General features: G+C 45.2%; 1 protein-coding gene across 1 annotated transcript; it reads right to left on the bottom strand.

Moving 5' to 3' along the window:
• Nucleotides 1-210: 210 nt before the first annotated feature.
• Nucleotides 211-3,560, bottom strand: FEZF2 (FEZ family zinc finger 2). Its single transcript, XM_006917497.2, has 5 exons — nt 3,512-3,560; nt 2,234-3,146; nt 1,764-1,898; nt 1,431-1,563; nt 211-545 (listed from the first exon to the last, which is right to left on the bottom strand). Exons 2-5 carry the CDS (start codon nt 3,086-3,088, stop codon nt 286-288), a joined length of 1,383 nt encoding a protein of 460 aa, XP_006917559.1. The 5' UTR covers nt 3,089-3,146; nt 3,512-3,560; the 3' UTR covers nt 211-285.
• Nucleotides 3,561-21,279: the final 17,719 nt, after the last annotated feature.

The raw sequence follows: 21,279 nt of genomic DNA, 5'->3' as shown, positions 1-21,279 counted from the left end.
CAGGCTGGAGTTCATACCCACCGCCGGAGAAGCCGAGGCCTGGAATTATATACGTTTCGACGCCCTGGGTTTAAATAAGTTTCCCGAATATACAAAGGCGATAGCCACTTGTTTGCTGCCAGTCATTGAGGAAACGTTTAGCTTTCCAAAAATATGCTGGTTTCGATAAATAGATTTTAGCCTCTCCGCTATATTTTTTTTTCCTCTTACTTTTAGAAATAAGTTTATACGTGTGATCTGTTTTGGGGTTGACTGAGGCCAGAAGGGAGGGCAAGGCAGGAGCTCTCAGCTCTGCACTGTCCGAGTCAGGTCCTTTGTGGAGGGAGCAGAGGGTCCCACGCTGTCGTGAAGTTTGCGCACGTGTTTCTTTAAGTCAAAGTTTCTGCAAAACCCTTTGCCGCAAGTGGCGCACGTGAAAGGCTTCTTGTCGTTATGGGTGTGCATGTGGAAGGTCAGGTTGTAGACCTGGTGGAAGGCCTTGTTGCAGATGGTACATTTGTACTGCTTCTCGCCGCTGTGGGTCAGCTTGTGGTTCTTGTAGTTCCCTACAGGAGACCAAAAACAAAAAAGTGGGGGGATGAAGTGGGATGGGAGGGGGTGTCTGGGCGTCCCGGGGTTGGCTCAGGTCCCCGCGCAAAGAAGGCGACGCTTGGCTAGGCGGGCGCGACCTCTCCGAGTGAAGAAGTTGTCAAACTTCGTACGCGTCAAGCCCCGGGCTCTCACAACAGGCTGGAAGGCCGAGTCCCGCGTAGCCGCCCCGCGCCCCCGCCCGGCTGGGTCCTGAAGCCCGCGCAGCGTCCCTCCCGCTGTGCTCGGCCGGCCTGGAAACTTTTGCGCAGCCCAGAGACACATCGAGTCCTACGGAAGGCTGCCGCTTCGCTCCAAGAAATTCTCACGAACCCAGCTTCGTCCCTCATTATTTTCTTCTCATTTAAAAAAATTATTCCCTCTGGTCATCCAATTACCACCTGGAGATCCGATAGTGCCTTGGAAAATCCAAGCGGGGAACAAGACTTGGGGGTGCTGGGGACAAGGAGCGGTTTTCCCGAGTCTTAAGTTGTTCTCAGGAGGTGGATTTTGCCTTTTTTTTTTTTTTTTTCCATTTAAAGGGGGAGTCCCAGCTACAAAGGGAAGCTTTTTCTATAGGGCAATACCCTCTCTTTCTCTTACTTTCTTTCTCTTTGCCCCTTCCTTCCTACCTCTCAAATTCGGAGTCTCTCGGTGCAACCACCCTGAATCCAGCGAGGTCTACTAACCCGGCCCCGGAGAGCTTCCACCCAAATCTGGCGCAACCCGATTCCGAAGAAATACTGCGCCTAAGCCTGCAGCTCTCGCGCTCCCTCTCTCTCGATCCTTTTATGCCTTCCCGCTAGCGGTGACCCGCCGAATCCCGAAGTGAGATGAGGAGAGGGTCTCGCCCAGCGCATTACCTTTTTGGTGAAAGCCTTTGCCGCAAAATTCGCAGACGAAGGGCTTGTAGCCCGCGTGGATGCGGATGTGAGTGTTGAGCGTGGAGCTGCGGTTGAAGGCTTTGCCGCACTGGTTGCATTTATGAGGCTTTTCCTGCAGAAAGGGGTGCGTGCACAGTGAGGTTGGGCGCCTGGCAGGGAAAGGTCACATTGGGGCACCTTAAGGGGCACTTTGAAGGGTCATGCCCGCCCCACCGGAGGAGTAAGGGGAACCCTTGGCCCTCCTCTCCCCAACGGCGTCGCTCAGGCACCGGGTGTTGCGCGCGGGCCGGGGTCCGACCCGGGGCCACGTACCTGGGTGTGGATAATTTTGTGTCTGCACAGCGTGCTGGCCTGGCGGAAGCCTTTGCCGCAGACTTTGCACACGAATGGTCTGGCTCCGGTGTGTACCGGCATGTGGCGGGTGAGGTTATAGTGAGCATTAAACACCTATGGAAGGACACGAGGGGGCCTTGTGGTGTATCCCTGAGAGTCTAGAATCAGCCCTGGGAGGCCACAGCTTACCTTGCCCAACCAATACCCCACGTCAGAAACAGAGCTCTTTTCATTTTGCAAAAGGCTTCCCATCCCACGGCTCACGCCAATCCTGCGTGGCCGCTAACAACAGCAACCCCATTTTACAGAACAGAAAACTGAGGCCCCTCATTTGAGTAGACAGCTACCGGGGAGCTCTTAAACTTGAGAAAGGGTTGTGCCAGGCTGCCCCCCACGGAAGCAGCCGCCGCTGCTCACCCTTCCCAGCCCCCAAGGACCCGAGGCCTCACCTTGCCGCACACCTCACAGGTGAAGTTTTTGGGCTTGCCGTCCGCGGAGGCCCCCGGCAGCTTGCCGTGGCCCTTGACGCCACCGCGCTCGGCGGTCAGGGCCGAGTTCTCTTTCAGCACTTGTTCCAGCGGCGCAGGCAAGCGCTCTTTATGGGCATAGGGGGCCGGATGGGGGAACTTGTCCGCGGCCAGGCCAGCCAACTTGGCGTTCTCCAGCAAAAAGAGCTTGGGATGTGCAGCCAGGGCGGCGGGGGCCTGTGCGTTGAGGAGGCCAGAAGGAAAGAGGTGGCCTCCGAGGAGCTCAGACGGAGGGTAAGCGGCAGAGTCCAGGTAGTTGAAGTAGTAGAGCGAGCCGCTGGCCGGCAGCCCCACCGCGTGGTTGATGACCTGCGGCTTGATGACCCTGCCCGCGGGCAGTGCAGACGGCGCCAGGCCCAGCTCGGCCTTGCAGCACACGCCACAGTTGGTTTTGCACAAGCCGCTGGCGCCGCACACTGGGGCCCCCCCGCCGCTGCTGCCGCCGCCTCCTCCTCCTCCTCCACCGCCGCCGCCCGCCCGGAGGCTGCTTTTCCAGAGCTCGGAGTAACTGAGCAGCGTCTTGGACGGCACGTCGTAGCCCAGGGGCTGGAGGGGGATCATGCAGGGCAGCGGCGAGCAGAGGTTGAGCAATTTCTTGCCCTGGCCACCGTCCGCCTCCAGCGCCCCTGGCCGCGGCTCAAAGGGAGCACGGGGTTCCGACGTTTTAGCCATGATGCGCTCGATGGAGAAGGCCAGCGTCTTGGAAGTGGCCGGCGACGCTCCGGCGCGCGGACAGGCGGGGGGCACCATGGTCTCCAGGGAAGCCGAGCTTGCCATGGCGCGCCGAGCCGAGCCGTGCGGGACTGGGCCAGGGCGCAGCCTCTCTCCTTTAAGTCTGCATTCCGGAAAAGGCAGGGAGGGAAACCGCAATTTAATAAGCACCTTGTCGGGTCCAGGTCACCCATTTGCATTCAAATGAACAGGGGCAGAACAAAGTGCACCCAAGGGTACCAAATTACCGCCCATTAACCCGGCGTGCAAAGGAACCCACCGGCCCCTGCCCTGGGACTTTGAAAGGAGAATGGGGAGGGCTTACAAAGGAAAAGGAGAAAGAGGGGAAAAAAAGAGAAAAGAAAGAAAAGAGCCTCAAATTAACCCCCATCAGCCGTTCCCTGGACCCCGGCCTCCTCCACGCGTGCTGGGAGGTGGACAGTGAAGGGGCAAAGTTAAAGAGGACCAAGGGAGCCACCTCGCATTTACCTCTTTCCCCCACCGCCAAGGAGATGCGTTCCGAGCCATGCAGCGTGTTTCCTCTGTCACATTTTGATGGCAAACATCTTCCCCTTCGCGTGAGATCACTGTCTTTTACATTCAGCTGACATCACATGAAGTCACTTCAAGTAGAATGACTTGGGCGGCGGCGCGGCTCCGGTAGCGGCCCCTGTGTTCCCCAGCGCCTGCCGGCCGCCGCCGCCGCCACCGCCCCTCAAACTTTAAAAGGAGGCAACTGGCGCCCGCGCTCCCCTTGGGAAAGTGCGAGCGGTTCGCGAATCGGGAAGGAGGAAAGAGACGGGAGGGGGAGGGGGAAGAATCGTGATGGTTTTGCCGGTGGAAGAAGGGGGGGGGACCCAAACCCAGGCAGAGTTCCGTGTGTGATTCACAACTTTGGGGGCCTACAGGTTTGGGGGACGCGTGGGAGGCAGGGGGTCCTGGACTCGCTGTCCCCAACGGACCTTGGTTGTCCGTCTAGTTGCCGAAGTATCCCTTAGCCCTCTGCAGCCGAGCTGGGCATCGTGCTAATAAACTGCCATTTACCCGCGGAGTCGGCGCCAGCCCCGAACACGCGCAAATGATAATTACCTCATTAGGATGTGGCGCATGGACGCGGGCGCTGCGTTTGGAGGGGGGAACTTGTTAATGGGGAAATATTAATTTATGCAAAAACTACGAGCTCGCCTTGGCTGGCGTCGGAGGTCGAGAGAGAGCTCCCTCCGCCTAAGGACGACCCCGAAGCGTGGGGAAGAGCAAGGCCGCGCGCCCAGTTCCCGGGGACCTCCGCTCCGGGAAGGTGCGCCTCCCCCTCTCTGGCCAGCTCCCCGCCTGCGGCTGCGGGAGACTGCACGGCAAGCTGGAGGACTGTTTGAGATCCTAATCGATCAGAATCGCTGATTTGTGATCGGGTGTCTGAGTCAAAGCCCGGCTCTGCTGCTGGTTTAGGGCTGCGTGCGGGGAGGATTCGGAGGGCAGCTCTCCCTGCTGATGGGTACTTGCTGTTTGTATAATTGAGAAGGTCCAGTCTCCACCTGTTTAAGGAGCAGATTGAAACAGCAGAACCTCCCCTGGATCCTATTAAAACGTTTTTCCTCCTAAGGCCATTCAGTCGAACCAATTTTCCGAAGTGATTCATAGAGCTGAATTCTGCCAAGGCAGCTCTTTCACTTTTAGCCACTAAAGCACCGCGTGGAACCGGGTTTTGTGTTTTTCTAAAATAAAGAGAAGGATTATCAGAGGAGAGAGGGAGGGGGCCAGAAGGGGGGCGGGAGAGACTTAGTGTGGCCAGAGGTACAAGCAGAGGAAAGAAAAGGGCCTTTTCTAGACAGGCCCCAACTAAGTTCGGAGGAATTCAGCGTTTTGTGCCTGGCGCACAAAAGCAGCGCGCCCTGCGCTGGGTGTGGAGGGGCTGAATTCATCTGTTTGCAGACCATTCCACCTGCGTATCACAACAAACTGCTCAAAGACGCTCCAGCACTTTCAACAGGCCGGGTGCTCTTGGCGACAACAAAAGTGGTCGAGGCTGAGGGTTCTTATGGGGGGAGGGTGGCTAGCAAGAGAGTGAGGAAGAGAATTGAGTTTAGGAAAGGAGGAGGAGGGGTGCATGGTTTAAAAAAATGCTTTTGGACGGTTTTGTTTGCGGGACAATTATATCTTGCCAGCCGGCTTTTGCAAGACCAGGAGCTTTGTAGCAGCAACCACAGTTTAAGAGGATTACGGTGGGTATAATATGAGCAAACAGGGTTGAGAGTTTGATAGTGAATTCCATCTCCAAAGACACACGATCTTGTGAAGCCCAAGAAAGTGCTAGTGGCTGCTAACCCTCTCCTTTTTCACTCAGGAACAGGTCTGGAGGGGCTGAGTATTCCACCCCAGGCCTCTCTGCTGCAAAACCAAGAAAAGATCTAGTTTTAACTTCAGGCAAATCATTCCTTTTTTTCCTTTTTTTCTTTTTTTCTTTCCTTCAGAACTTCTTCCTCCTGCTCACTTACTCTCTAAGTGTAATTTCAGACAGGATATTGACATAGCAGGTAAAGGAAAGGAAAAGTGTACTTGGAAAACAAGAAGAGGGAACAAAGAAAGGTCTCCGAGGGAAAGTGGCCCAGAGGGTGACTGCCGTGGGTTAATTTTTTCACCCTGCCAAGCTCAGAAACTGCCCCTAAATTCAGCAGTTATGAATCTGTTCCCCAACACATGCTCCCCCCACCCCAACTTCCACATTTTGAAGCTAGAAAGAGGCTTGCTCATCTGTAGAATATTTCCATACAGCCCATTTAATTTAGATGTTCGGAGAGGCAGAATTCCATACCCAACGTACCCCCATCCCTACGTTAACGTGTAAACAAGAGGCCCCCCCATCACCACCACACCACCACCACCACCACCACCACAAAACATAAAACAAACCAACTCACCCCGACATTGAAAGTGTCAATACACCCACCGGGTCTCAAAACCCGAATTTCTATCCGACTTTTCTGTGAATCCTGTTCAGCCACCAGCACTGTACCCCAAACCCTTTTCCAAATTGGATAATTGTTCATCTCGGCAGCAGCTCGAAAGATCTGCTGGTTTGAAAGCTCCATCAGGCTGAAAGGCTTCCAAAGGCTTCACGTGAACCTGCCTTGCCATCTCTAGTGCTTTTTTGTAGCTGCATAAGCCATCTCTCTCCCCGGCATCACAAAGGAGTGCTACCTCCACAGAAGGAAAACATTTGGGTAAAAACAAGTTGCCCCTAATGTGCCTCTCTTTCCAAATGTTGAGTGAATACACTGGCTTTTATGAAAGTATTTAATTAGCTTCCACAAACTTCTCCTTCCCTCTCTTGCAGATTATATTGAAGTGGAGGGTTGGAAACTATTTTACACCTTGCCACTCACATGTTAATTAATCTCTATCTAACCCTAATTGCAGTTTATTCAAGCACTGCTCAACAGCTCACCCACACAATAAACACTGATCCTACTTTTATACATATTACTTCACGTTAACACATTGAGTAATTAACTCCAGTACCAACTAATAGTGCAAACAAATATTTTCTGTAAACGAGATGATTTCAGGCAGAATAATAGAGGACTAGGGAAACGTGGCGCTTTGTGGAGGGAGTGCTGAGATTTCAGTTTGCTGCCCCTCAACCTTCCAAATTCATTCTCAATTGCAATATCTTTCTTTTTTTTTTTTTGAGACAGAAATGCTATTTTTTAAGAGGGACAACCATAGGAATTAAAATTTGACAATTTTAGGAAGTCGATGGAGGCATTCTGTGAGATAACGGGTAACTTTTTTCTACCTACATATTTTCAGTGAGGAGGAAAAAAAATCCAAAATAACATGAAGGACAGTAGGACGCTCCAGGGATAAGCAGATGTTTCAGGGAATGTGAATCCATTCGTGGAAAACAGCGTTTTCCAAAATCTTCCGCTTTAAGAAGTCCTCTCCTTTAAAGAGATGGTTTTCTCATACAAAGTGAACTGAGACCGTGGTGACAGACTGGAAGTCCCATTCTCTCTCCCAACTCAGACTGGTATACAAACTCCACGTTGGAGGTTCGAGTGCCTCTGGATCGACGGCCAGACCAAGCGAGCCACCCGACCCGGAGCCACGCGGTCGCGGCCCAAGCAGGGACCGCTAGGCCTCAGCATGCACTCTGCCCAGGTGCCGGATTCCGAAGCTGCGCTCCTGCAACCCCGGGAAACCCAGGCTCGCGGCCACCAGCCCCACCCGACGACGCGTGCTGCAACCCAACACGCTTTGCCTGTCATGCCTGGACCCACCGTGGGGTCCTCCACCGCCCTGAGACGCCAGCTCTTGGCCCATCTCATTCCTGGTGCCTCAGCCGAAAGCCAGACGCTTTCGCCTCGGCCCATCTGGCCCACGCTCGGGCCTCAACACGTCGGCTGCGGTGGGAAAACATTGCCAGAGTAAAGCTTGACGCCCCTCCACGGCCTGTGCCCTTCCAATGCTGCAGAGCGGGGTGCCAAGGCCAGGTGCTTCTGAGGCTCCGCTGGGCCTGACCCAGACTGCGACCTCGGGGATCTGGGGCTGTGGGACGCCGCACCCCGTCCAAGCCAACTCGCACACCACTGAGTGGGTATCCGGGCTCAACTCTAAGGACTGGAGCTCAGTGTTTTAATTGAAATTGCAGTTTAAGCACAGCTGGCGGCTGTCTATTGATTTTGTAGGGATTTCTCTTGTGGGAAGCATATTAAATATGACTGGCAAGGCTACTGCCTCTTCTTCTGCCCCCTCCCTGTGGCCTTTTTATGGTCACTAACCTGAACACTGTAACGATGACTTTTGTTTAAAAAAACACATTTTAATGCCCGAAATCGCCCTCACTTTAGGACAAATCACTTAGCAGATACCTTCCTGGGGTGCAGACAACCTCAGAAGAAAATCCCTTTCTTGGGCAAAAGCTCACACATCTTCATCAATTCTGGGATCACAGAAGGGAAAGGCAAGCATCTCTACTCCAAAAAGGTGTTGTAACTCCAGCCCTGGCAGCTTGTAGCTGTCGGTTCCAAATGACAAGAGGCACTGCTATTTAAAGTACTATTATTATTTTCTCTCCTGATTATTAGATTGCAATACATAATGCATCGTCCTGTGCCATCTTCCCAGGGGGTGAGCAGCTTGGGGTCAGACAACATGCTTAAAGCTGCTGAGTTTGGGGAAACACCCACTGTGTAGATTTGATGTTCTTTCTCTCGGCTCCTCTGTAACTTGTTTGGAAAACAAAACAAAACAAAATAAAAATTAAAAAACCCAAAGTGAACAAACTTTATGGTTTAAGGAGCCTCCCTCCCTCACTTCCTTCCTTCTTTCTAAAGGGACTTAGAATCTGATTTACATGGTGCCACGCTTAACCGCTGAAAATAGATGAACTCCTGAAGAGAAATTCTTCTGCGATCCTTCCTCCCCCCCGCTACCCCGCCCCACCCCCAGGAAGCATTTTATTGGAAACATTCGAAACGGCTTGCCGGTGGCGGGCTCGTCCAGGGCGCAGGGGCCTCCGCCTTCGGTGCGCGCGGTTTGCAGGATTAGTGCGGCCGGGAGACAAAGAGCCTCAGACACTCGGACCAGGCGAGGCCAGGCGCGCCCAGAGAGCTCCCGGGCTCCGGGTACCCGCACGGAGCGCACGAGCACAGGGTCGGGTCGGGCCTCCAGGGACAGTTGGGTCAGAGAAGTCTGCATCTGCCCGCGTTCTCGGGAAGGTTGCGGCACCCACATCCAGGGTGCCGAGCGAGGGTCCCACTGCACCCGGCGGCTGTTTTGTAGCGCCCATTGCATTTGGGGACTGGTTTGTAAATGTCAATGCAGCCACAGACTGGTTTTCACCCTCGAACGGGAGAGGCGCCTATAAGCCAAGGGCAATCGGCTTTGCAGCCAACGTGGGGCGGGGCTGGTGGTGGTGGTGCAAATCTATCATTTCCAGAATCCTCCCGTGATCACCTCAGAGGGCATTCGCTGCGTCCTCGGAAATCAGAGTAGTGTGCGCGCTCCTAGGCCAGAGAGATTCTCCCAAAAGAGCAGATCTTCAGTCTCTATCCTGCAAGTTAGGTGTACTCCCCTCTCTGCCTTGGATGCATATGTAATCACACACATATTTGAAATATATACGTGCATATGTATGCATATTGTGTATATATGTATGTGTATATGTATATATATTCACTGCTATCCACAACCCTTCACTTAAGAATGCCATTTAATTGGGGATCTGATCCAATACCCGCGCGCAGCAATTTGCCAGTGGACGTGTCGTTTGGCGAGGCGCAGTTGGGGAAGGCAGTCGTCTTGCGCACACGCGTTTTCCTCTCGCCACACGATTTTGGTGTGCAACCCCAAGGGGAAAATAGTTTATAAGGGACAATTATGATATATTATATATATATTATATACACAATATATGTATTTGAAACTCATAAAATACAAAGGCATTTTGGTGAGTGACCGGCCCTGCCTAGTTCGGGTGATGTGGATTTCTGACTCCCTGAGAAGACAGCTTAGGATCCTCTGCTTTATTTAACTTGGCAGCTAGTTAAACTCCACGGTGGAGCCTGCCCAAAGGTATTAGTGTTAAGTGCTGAGAACAGGAGTTAAGCCAGCAGGGAAAAGGAGGGACTGGAAGGGGTAATGGAGTGAGAGAAACTGATTTCAGGTTCGCCTAAACTTCTGGAAGTTTGCCTCGCAGCGTAGGTTTGACCCGGATGGTCCATTGGATAAGAACAGGAAACGTTGTGATCACTTTACAAGCGAACCTCTCAGTTCTGTTTTGTTTATTTGTTTTTGGTTTCATTTGTTCGTTTTGTTTTGTCTTTAGTAGGCACTTCCCAGGTGTGCCTGCAAACGAAAAAAAAAAGAAAAAATTATTTCCTGCCCTGGTTTCTTGAGCTCTCACACGTTCAACCGAATTCTATCTTCTTCTCACCTGGGTAAAGATTTCTGTCTTCCTGATTCACCCCAGGAGTTTCTAGACAAAATAGAAACTACAAAATGACGAATAGAGCTCCACCAAGAATTAATCTTTCTGTCCCCATCGCTGTCTGTCTTACACACACAGACCATCCCTCTTTTAGGATTAAGCTAGCAATCAGTAGATGGTTACTTATTACTGAGGGCCTATTTTATGCCAGACATAAGTACTAAGCTAAATACTCTAATCAGGTCTTTGTCTTGCGATGTCAGTGTATGTAATCAATATGCTCATTATACAGATTTGAAAATTGAGGCTCCTGGAGGCTAGATAACATGTCCAAGGTCACATATCTGATAAAAGGTTATTTTCAGAACCCACACTCCTAACAACTAGCCTGAACGGCTGGTGGAGTGTAAATTGGGACAAACACTTTGGAAAACTTGTTGGCAGAATCTACTAAGGTTGAATATTTGCATTCCTTATGACCCAGTAGTTCCTCTCCTAACTAGTACATGCCCAACAGAAATGTGTACTCATGTTCACTGAAAGACGTGCTAGAATGTTCATAGAAACACTATTTGCCATAGTCCTAAATTGTCTGAATAACCATCAAGAATTGAACTTGTAAATACATAGTGGTATGTTCACTAAATGAAATACTATACATCAATAAGAATCAACAAACTACTGCTACTCTAAATAGCATCAGCGAGTCTCACAAACACAATATTGAACAAAAGCAGCCAGATCCAAAAGACTACATACTGCAAGATACCATTTAAATAAAGTTCAAAAACAGGCACAATTTGGGGGCATAAAAGAGGGCTTCTAGAGTGCTGGTAAGGCTCTATTTCCTGATCTGGGTTATGGTTTATAAATATCATTGAATTTAATAGTAAGTGTGCACTTACTATTTGAATATTTTTCTATGTATTTGTTATACTTCTATATGTCTATAAAATACATTTATTTGTTCATATTTCTATATATCTATTATATCTATATCTGTTAAGTGAATAAGTTCAGCATGAATTTGTTTCACTTGCTCTCCTCCCACAATTTCCCAAAGAGACACTGCTCCTCACCTGCTTCTTTAGTAATGCACCCTGAATTTCTTCCTCCGGACCAGACAACCACATCAATTAATTGGCTTCTCACATAGACTTTTAAAAACAAACTGCATCTAAACTTCTAATACAATTGTCTTTGGAGCCTAGACAGCTGATCCAACTTTCCAGGGCTCAAGAATGCTTACTCAAGGGAGCTTATTCGAAGTGTTCTTCTCACCCAAGACTTCAGCACGGAGGTGGCAGCTTTGAACTTGGACCTGTACTCTTTGCCTAGGCTTTAGTTGAAGAACCTCAGGCCAGGAACTGCCTCAGACTTTCCAGAGACACAATTCAGCAGATTGCCTTGGGAGATGGAGGATCTCGTTGAAGGCGGGAGGATGGGGTGTGGGATCTTTGTAAGAACTGGCATTAATAGAAAGCCTTGGCAAGTCTTTAGAGCTCAACTCATTGGTTCTTGGCCTTAGACAAGAGAGAAGGAAAAAAGACAGAATCTTGGCTCTCTGGCAAGTGACCCAGTTAGCAGAACTAGCAGTTTTGCTCTAGGAGATGGTAGGGAAGTTTATTTTAGCAGGAAAAAGCCCCAGGACACCGAAATCAAACCTAATATTTGACAATTCTTTTGTGCAAATTAATGATCAATTCTGCCAGTGGCACACTGGTAACAAATCTGATCTCAGCACTTAAGAAAGATAATAAGAATCTACAACTAAAGTGATTAAGGTGGGTATGAGGAGGTAAGAGCTATAATTTAGATAGACTAGAAAGATAAGAATTCTCTTGTCCTAAAAGAGTGAGAGGAAATAAGACTTAAGGTGATATAATTCATTCATTAGTCAGTCAGCACACCTATTTCGAGACTTTCTATACTGGGTACTACCCATCTACATGCCAGGGATACAGTGCTTACCGAGATAGATACAATCTCTGCTCTCATACAGCTTACATTCCTTCATGAAACCAATAGGCATGCATAAATACCTTCTGTAAATCATTTCTGGCTATGTGCCCAGAAATGGGGCATAGATAATGGGCATGGCTGGGATGATCTAAGACTCTCAAAGAGAGCAGAGTTAGAGGGAAAACATAAAGAAAGCAAACAAAAACATACCCAAAGAACTCCCTGACAGTGAAGTTAACAAATTTAAGAAACTTCTTGCTCCAACAGAGGTCACAGGCTGAACTAATACGTAACAAATTCCTGGAGGCCTTTCTGTGATGAGTGGGTAGACACCCCACTGGCAGCTCATTGCTGATGTTTTTTCTGGAGACAGAATTCTGGTCCAAGTGGACTTGGGTCTCCCTGGAGTATGGCATTTCTTAAGATATTATGACAAAACATCGAAACTCCTTTCTGGGCTTTCTAAAGCTTAGTGTCTTTGGGGCAGATTGGGTTCTGGAATCAGATGAGGTTAGAAGCCTGGCTCCTCCGTTAACTGTGTCCACAGGTAGGTTACTAAACCTGTCTGTGAGTCCGAGTTGACTGTTTTTGACAGGAGGTGAACACCTACTTCATCATGGGGTGGTGAGAGCTAAATGAGAAAAAGCCCTCAGAGGACGTTGCTATTGTTATGACAATAACTGTTACTATTTGTAACTATGGTCCTTCAGTCTGATGAGGGAGACAGAGAAAAAGAGGGCAACGAACTTTCTTATTCTGCTCTTTACTTGTTTTTGTAAATAAAATGAGTTTGTTTCTGATTTGAAAAGTTATCAGTGGGGAAATTTGGGGAGAAGTAGAGAATTACAAAGAACACTATTAAAATGGTACAAATCCTACCAACCAGAAATCACAGACAATGCCTTAGCACATATTGTACACTATTAAAATTGTACAAATCCTACCAACCAGAAATCACAGACAATGCATCATATGACACATACTATCTTGTAATCTGCTATTTCATTTAATATAGCATCAATATTTTTCTATGTTTTAAATATGCAGCTAAGATATGATTTTAATGTCTCTGTAGTACTCCACTATATGGCTTTAACATGAGTTAAATAGTCCTTTGCCATTAGATATTTAGGTTTTTTACAAATTTTTTTTTGTGTGTGATAGTTCCATCAGGAACATTCTCACACATAAATTTTGTGACTAGCTAATTCCCCTAGAAGAATTCCCAGAGATAGAATTACTATGGCAAAAGATATGCATATTTTTAAGGCTTTCGATACCAACTGACAAACTCCCCTTCAGAAAGGGGGCACAATGCCTCTTTCCTAGCACCTTCACTAATATTGGGCATTATCATTTAAAAATTTTTTACCAATTTGATAGGTCCCCAATTGTATCTCCTTGTTATTTCTGCCCCTATATTCTTGCCCAGGGCAGACTCGGGTGCCAAATGATGGAGAAATTGGAAGGTGGAAATGATGGTGCAGATCTGGGTGACAAAATAGAGGAAGAAATATGGGACAGGTCATCCCAGAGAGAGAACTGTCCAGAGAAAGGGGGAGCCAGTGTCACATAGTTTTGGACATCCAGATGGTTCCAGATTGCTTTAGATTTTGAATATTTCCTTGACAAACGTCCATACTTCCCTGCTCTTCAGAAGCCCTCAGTCAGAAAGGGAGCTGCTGTCCCCCTCTATTCCTTCTAGACCCTCTCTGCCTTCCTGAGTTAGCTTGCTCCTCGGTCTTGCACGTGGGTGCTGACCTGGAGCTGGAGGTATAGACTGGTGAGTGGGAGCCTCAGGCTAATGAGGCCAAGATGGTCTATGCCTCTCTCAAAAGGCTCCCTCCTGAAGGACTTTGCTCTGGCCTTGGCCAGATGCTTCGCAAACACAAGCCGGCTGGCCAGGAGTGCGGCACTCCTGAGAACAGCAGGACCAGGTCAAATTTCTTACTGTGCCTAGAAAAAGAATCAGAAGCTCCAGTCAAAGGAAGTGTTAGAATGGAAAAGAGGGGTCCTGTCAATACAACACAAATAGGAGAGCGGTCTCGAAGAAGAGGGTTATTTGCTCATGAGAGCTAGATTTTCATGCCAGATTTGATCTTCTCTCCAGCCAGGGAACTGCAAACTTTTCACGACTTCTCTGATTTCTGCTGACCACTTCTGGTGATTAAAAAATAACCAAACCTTATTATGGGGCGTTTCGAACATACAGAAACAAAGTGCAGAATAATATAATGAACTCACATACCATCACCTAGCACCAATAAGGTCAATCTATGGCTAACTGTGATTCATCTACATCCCCATCTACTTCCCCCTCATATTATTCTAAAGCAAGTCCCAGATATAGTATTTTGTCATCTATAAATAACTTAAGTAACATCACCTAAAATATTAATCATAAATCATTTAACATCATCAAATATCTAGTCAGTGTTCACATTTCCAATTTTCATATGAATGTGATAATTTAAATTTAAATTTAAAATAATCCTATGTTTAAATCATGGTCCAAAAAGGTCTATACCTTATAATTGATTGTTATGCCTTTTAAGTCTCTTTTTACTTACACGTTTCTCTCCCTCTCTTTTTCTCCCTGGTAATTTAATTCTTGAAAAAAAAATCAGGTTTTTTGTCCTGTAGAGTTTCCCATAGTCCTCATGGTGTTGGCAAATTAAAAACCTCACTTCAGATACTCCCCTTATTTCTGCCACTCCTTCCTGAATATCCCTTTGAGAGTAAATCTTCACTGTCTAAGCCCCGGCCTGCAAGCTCTTGGAGCGTGGGGGCCTCTGCTCAGCTTTGGCCCCTGCCATCACATGCATCACCTGGACAGCAAGCACATTTGGTTTGTTGGATGAATCAAATGACTGAAAGAATCGTGCTTTCTTTTCTTTATATTTCTGCCATGTATACCCTTGACTCAGCTTGTTGCCTTGCATTTTGCACTACATTTTTTTTCCCCCACATGTGGTTACTGTCTAAGGACAGTATAGGTCTCATGTTGGTTTAAAAATACAGACCTTTTCCCTGCTGTCCTATAAATATGCTCAGCACAGATTAAGATTCTTAGTTACTGACGGCAGTTGACAGGCAGACTAACTTTTCAATCTCTGGTTCTGGAATGTGTATGAGTACTTTCATTCTCTTCACTTATATTTAAAAAGGTACTTAGTTTTTAACTGAAGAGAAGGAAGCTGTCCCAGACTTTTCCTTGGATATGGAGAAGATATTTATTTTAATTCCAAAAGATTTCCTTTGGAGCTTTTCTCTCCCACCTACATCTCCATAGGCTCCTTAGGGATGGAAGCAGAAATGGTACAAAGTAACGTACAGGAAAAATTTACCATTCTATAAATAAGAGCTTGCTTGGGGAATGAGAGAGCTATAGCAAGCAAGCCTCTATCCCTATTGTTAAATTAAATTGGAGCACATACTTATTTAACGCGGTTACTGTGGAAAGTATTTTCCTTTGATTGATATATGCAGATAAGATTAATTTCTCACCTGGAGAGCATGAAGGAGTTAATAAATTAATATTGCTCCTTTAGGAGGTTATTAGTAGATTAGAATTTTCTGTTTCCTGACTCAATGACTTTTTGGATACAACAGTAATACTTGCTGATGCTGAGTTCAAGGAACATACTAGAGTATGTAGTGAAAATCAAGTCTCCTTTCCACCCTAAATCTCTAGTCTCTTTTTCCAAAGTTGCTGGTTTCTTACTATGTGCCAGGCCCTGTGAGCTTAGCAATTATTAGCAATTATTGTTATTATTGCATCAACAATGCGACCCTATAAAGCGGGTGGACCAGTTATCCCCATCTTCAGATGGCGTAACTAGGCTTTCTGGGTCTTAGTGATTAGCCTAAGGCCACATGTTTAGGTGAGAGCCAGAGCCCAAACTCACAGTTAGCCAGCATAGGACCCCACACCCATTGCTCTTAACTGTTACCTGATCCTATCTAGAAACATAAACATATTACCCACTGATATTCTCAAACAGTAAACTGTAGACTATCATTTATCAAATTGTTTTGGTCAGTTTGATGGTTTCACTTTCTTCCAAGAAATTAAAACTGTATAGCACACATGGTTTGTATAAAGAAAGAAAATATACTGTCCCCATTTTATAGGTAAGAAAATTAGGAAGAGATACAATGGATAAAGGAAATAGTAGGATGAGAAGTGGAAGAGCTTTGGCAGAGGTTCTCAATCTTTCCCTGTGTGTGCGTGCGTGTGTGTAGTACACATACACGATGGCCCCCTTTGACAGTCTGCTAAGACTGTGGAACCCTTCTCAGAATAATGCTTTTAAATGCATAAGAAAAAATATGTGTGATTCTAAGGGAGACAAATTATATTGAGGTACAATTATCAAAAATCTTAAAAAATAAATATGTAATACAGTGATATATATACTTCTTTCTTAATGCATTAAATACAATCTGGTGGCAGGTCTAATAACTAAGGTAATTTAGAAGTACAGATGGATCTAAATGATATTTTGAGACACTGCAACAACTGTAATGTGATATGAAAATATCTGTGATTTCTCTTGGTGAAAAAGTCACAGATCCTGCAAATGCTACTATGGTTTGCTGCCTCCTTTTTCTTTTCTTTTTTTTTTAAATCCTATTTAAGTTCGTGAACCTCTTGAATTCTAGTTACACACTCCAGGTAAAGAATCTCCCCCTGGTAAGAAGACAGGAGCAGAGGTTAGAGGGCAATAATACTTAACCTTTCATCCTGCACCTGCTACTAGTACAAAAATTTAATTCCACATTAAATTTTTTTCTTGTTCAGACACTGCTCTCTTAGAACGCTTTAAAAAGTAAATTTATTTAAACTATACTACTTTAAAATACTTTGAATTTGAAAAAGTAAAAATGCACATGGTTGAAGTAATCAAAAAACATAAAACAGTATACTGTAAAATATAAGCCTCCTTTTCATTCAAAGTCTGATCTTCACTTTCCCAGAGGTAAACACTATTACCAGCTTCTTCTGAATCGCTCCTACATCATTCAGTGCTCTTGGTGGCCAACAGCAGAAACTGACAACAGAACAGGAATTTATGGAGTAGCTCATAGAATCTACTGAAGGCTGGAACAGGCTTGATTAAGTACCAAGAGACAAGTGTGGTGAGGCTAGGCCAAAAGAACTGCAGGGCCAGCTCTGCTTGGGATGCTGCTGTTGCCGGGCCCACTGCCCTATCATTGGATGCCCCTGGAATGTCCTCTGATGTTGCCAGGCCTCCAGGTCCTTCTTTTAAGAGTCAAAGTTCTGAACTAGAACAACTGTCCATTAGCTACATCTAGCCATCAAGGACAAGGAGAAGAAACATCCTTTTTCTCTTAGTTTCCAAGGATTTTGGATTTGGATTCTGGGAAGCCAAAATGACAAATGTCCACTTAATCTCTTGAAAATGTGTGTGTGTGTGTGTGTGTGTGTGTGTCTGTGTCTGTGTCTGCGTGTAGATATAGATATAGATTTGCTTATTACTTTTTAATTCTTTTAAATGCTGGTCTGCCCTTGATTTTTTTTTTTTAAGACTCAACAATGTTATTTTGGACATTTTTCAGTACTAGTGTATATAAATCTACTATATTCCTTTTCCTGGCTCCATTGTATTCCATTGCAGTGAAGGTTGGAATTTATTTCACTACTTTTGGGAGGCTTCCAAGTCTAGCCTGGTAAGGCAACATTCCTGGCATAAAAAATGCTCTTTCTATTTTGCTGTCCTCAGGCCAACATGGACCACAATCTCTGTCCTGGGTTGTAGAGCGGTGATTGTAATAAATACTCTTGGTGCTATACCCACTCCCCCAGTCCTTACAACTTCATTGCAACTAGCCCTGATCTTCCCACTGTGTTCTCTATTTATTTGCCAGAGGGCTTTCTGTGATGACTGGAGTTTTGTTTGTCCACCTGCCCTGCAGTCCTGAAGTGCTGGAGAATTACCTTCCCTCTCAGCCACCTCTCAGCCACCAACAATGAGAAAAGGATTTGGGTATGAATACCCCAGCTCTCTCACCCCTCAGGAGGGATAACTGCAAAATATTTGTTCTACCTTGGGTCCCATTTCTCTAGAGTGATCCAACTCCAGTTACCCCCAGTGGCTGATGTCTGTGCCTCTATTAGGGTTTCCTGGGATCACCTCCCAAGTAAACCATTTGCATTAGAATCCTCATCTCTAAAGTCTGTTTCTAGGGAACCTAAATTAAGGCAGTGATGATGAAGAAGGGGAGACATGAAAAGAAATTAATTTATTCATTAATTCATTCCTTCAATAATTATTTACTGAGATTCACAGTCAAAGAAAAGTAAAGGAGATAGCAAATAAATGTAAACAAGGGAGACAAACTTTTCTTTTCCAAGGAACCAAAGAAAATGGCAAGAAGAAAAATTGGGTATCAAGAATACCTTGCTCAACACATTCATGAATTATATTTTGGGAAGAGGTGGAACAGAAACCGGTCATCAGAAGAACCCAGCTTCTAAAGGATAGTGACTTAGTGATCTGTTCAGAGCCTGAAACATGTGGAAGGCTCTTTAGAATTTAAAATATGACAGTAAAATATTAGCTAACATTTACTGAGTACTCAGTAAGTGTGCTTAAATTTTTTTTTTTTTTTGCAATTTACATGTATTAATACATTTTATCTTGATGGTAACCCAGTGAGATTATAGCAATAGGTAATGCTTTAGGGCATCTGATTATTTCTATTTTACCGATGTAAAAACTGAGACCTAGGGAAATTAAGTAATTTGGCCAAGGAAAGATGGCTAGTGTTTGCTACCGATTGTCTGAAATCTGAACCAAGGTTAGCCTGACTCCAGAACCTGTGCTCTTAATTTCTACCTTCCACACCCTCCTGCTTTACCTGTCACCCAACGGCCTACAATCTTGTGGCCTCTACTTTCATCTTTACTTTAACTAGAGTTTGAATCCCCGTTCTTTGTAATAACAAAATATAGGTCGCCCCTGTCTCTAGAAACATCTTTCTCTAATATAGTGAGGGGGGATGGGTACTTGTTTCATGTCCACTCCTGAATCAGTCCCTAGTTCTGTCTCTGCCCTAAGTTTACTGTGTAGAGGGCTCTTCCCTGGGACAGGTATGTCATTTTCCTTGCATTCTCCAGAGGAATGTAAACACAAGACTGTGTGAATAGCATCCTTGTTACGCAGGTATGGTGGTGGCAGAGGGTAGATAAAATGTGACGAATGTCAATTTCAGAGAGATGTTAAAAGTGAAAAAAGTTTCATCTTAGAATCAATGAAATATAAGAATTGATTCGATTAAAAGTTGGAAAAGAAAGGGATCAGGATGGCTTTACTTGCTATCAATGCAGGAAAAAAACCCATTTTCTTGATTCAGAGATCACTAGTCTATGTTAATCTCTCCAGAATTATTTTATTAGAACTATTCTGCATTTTGGAGAGAAAGTCATCTCCTCACCCTGCCAGAAATCATTCCATACGACTTCAACTTTTAATCTCATAAAACTAAAGACGCTCATTTAATTAAAGTGTCCTCTGAAGAGTTCGGCTTTCCAAATACATTGCAAGGTCGATATTCTCCATATGCTCTGGAATTTTTAGTCTATAATCTTGACCTTTGACTTTTTTGAAGTGCACTTTTTATTCAAAATGAAAGTAATTGCACCAAAGAACACTGTGGAGTTTGTTGTGCTCAGAACTCTGTTCCAGGAGGTGTTTGAGGAGACTGAATGAGGTGTATAGTTCAATAGTTCTGTTCACAGTGATACAGTCGCATTAGAATTTGAAACCTAGTCATGGCTTCCACATAAACTGCTTTTCTTTGCACCAAATATCACCAGTGTTTGTCTTCTTATGTTGCCTTTGATTTTCTTTAAAGTACATTCCAAAATTTCCAACACTTTCTCTGAAACTTGTACTATCTTCAATTACATGTTTCCTGCTTGGAGATTTAAGCAAAGTCTTGTTTATTCTTTGCAATTGTATTCTCCACCCAGGAAACAAGCCAACTTATTTCTGATGGGCAGAGGGAAATATGCCAATTTAACTATGTTTACAGTTGCTTTTCGCTATCACACAATCAATTCTAGGCAAATGAGAAAAAATGTTATTTGTGTATTTTGGCTTCTTGTTGCCTTTGAATTCTTCTTATCTTGTAGTTGTGTGTATTAATTATGATTATTTTATCCCTCTGTTAACTGGTGGCTGTGGTTAATTTGTTGTGTAGTGTTTTTCTTTGACCTTCAATGTACTGTCCTCAGGGCGGAGAGCTCTGCCGGCGGATTGCACCATCACCGGCCCTTTTCTCATGTTTTGCTTAGTTACAACGAATGTAGATTTATAGCTTTAGATGAAATGCACAGTTTTATAAGAAGGAAAACAGATGACACTTTTAGTATTTAGATGAAGAAGCAAAACAATCTTGAGTAAAAGACGAATACTGATTTTTAAAAATTTGTTTACCGAGAATTGCCGAATTGTGCATAATTTGATTTCATTTCAGATTTGTTAACCTGAATTTGTTAATCATATGCTGATGAAAATTACCCTGATGAACACTTATTTTGGACTTTAAAATTTAAATAAAATGAACTTATTATAATTTATGCTAAAACAATAATGATACAACCCTTGTTGGTTGGTTGATATCCTAATTCTTAGCGAAACCCAAATTTATGACAGCACGACTGTTCATGCCTGCACTGGAAATTCAGGTCACGTTCGTGGTGAGGTGGATAGTTTTTCTAAAGCTGTTGAAATTCTTCACCTTATTTAGTAATTCTTTCTTTAGCAACAGAGTATATTGTAATAAATTAGGTTATGCTTTCTTGGTCATGATCATACTCAGGTGTGCCTTTCTGATGTTCACTCATTCAATTCGACCAACAGTAATTGAATGCCTACTATATCCCAGGCACCACACTGGCAGGCGCAAATGGATACATCGTCCCTCACTCAAGAAGGTGGCAGTCTAGCGGGGAGACAGATATATAAACAGGTAATTATAATACACTGCAGTTAGGCTGGGATTGGATTCGGGAGGTTGTTCAGAAATTCTTGAGTCACACATTTCAAACAGTCTTTTGGGTCACTTCCACAGATGGCTCAGTTCCTCCATTGTGTTTCAATACATTCTAAATTTCATCCTAGAATTTCAGTTTACTTACTTTGCTCTTGTTTCGTCTCTGACCAGAAGATCTCCTTAAATACAGCACAGTCATTAAAAGTAATATGGAAAACCCACATGTGCAGACATGGAAATGATCCTACACTGATAAATGAAAAATATGATTTGCCTTAGCGGGCTCAGGATGAATCCCATTTGTGAAAATACATTTAAAAATATAAATATATCCAACTGGATA

The sequence above is a fragment of the Pteropus alecto genome, unplaced genomic scaffold (assembly GCF_000325575.1).
Source record: "Pteropus alecto unplaced genomic scaffold, ASM32557v1 scaffold75, whole genome shotgun sequence".
Taxonomy (NCBI): Eukaryota; Metazoa; Chordata; class Mammalia; order Chiroptera; family Pteropodidae; genus Pteropus; species Pteropus alecto.
This window is presented reverse-complemented; position numbering and strand designations above follow the sequence as displayed.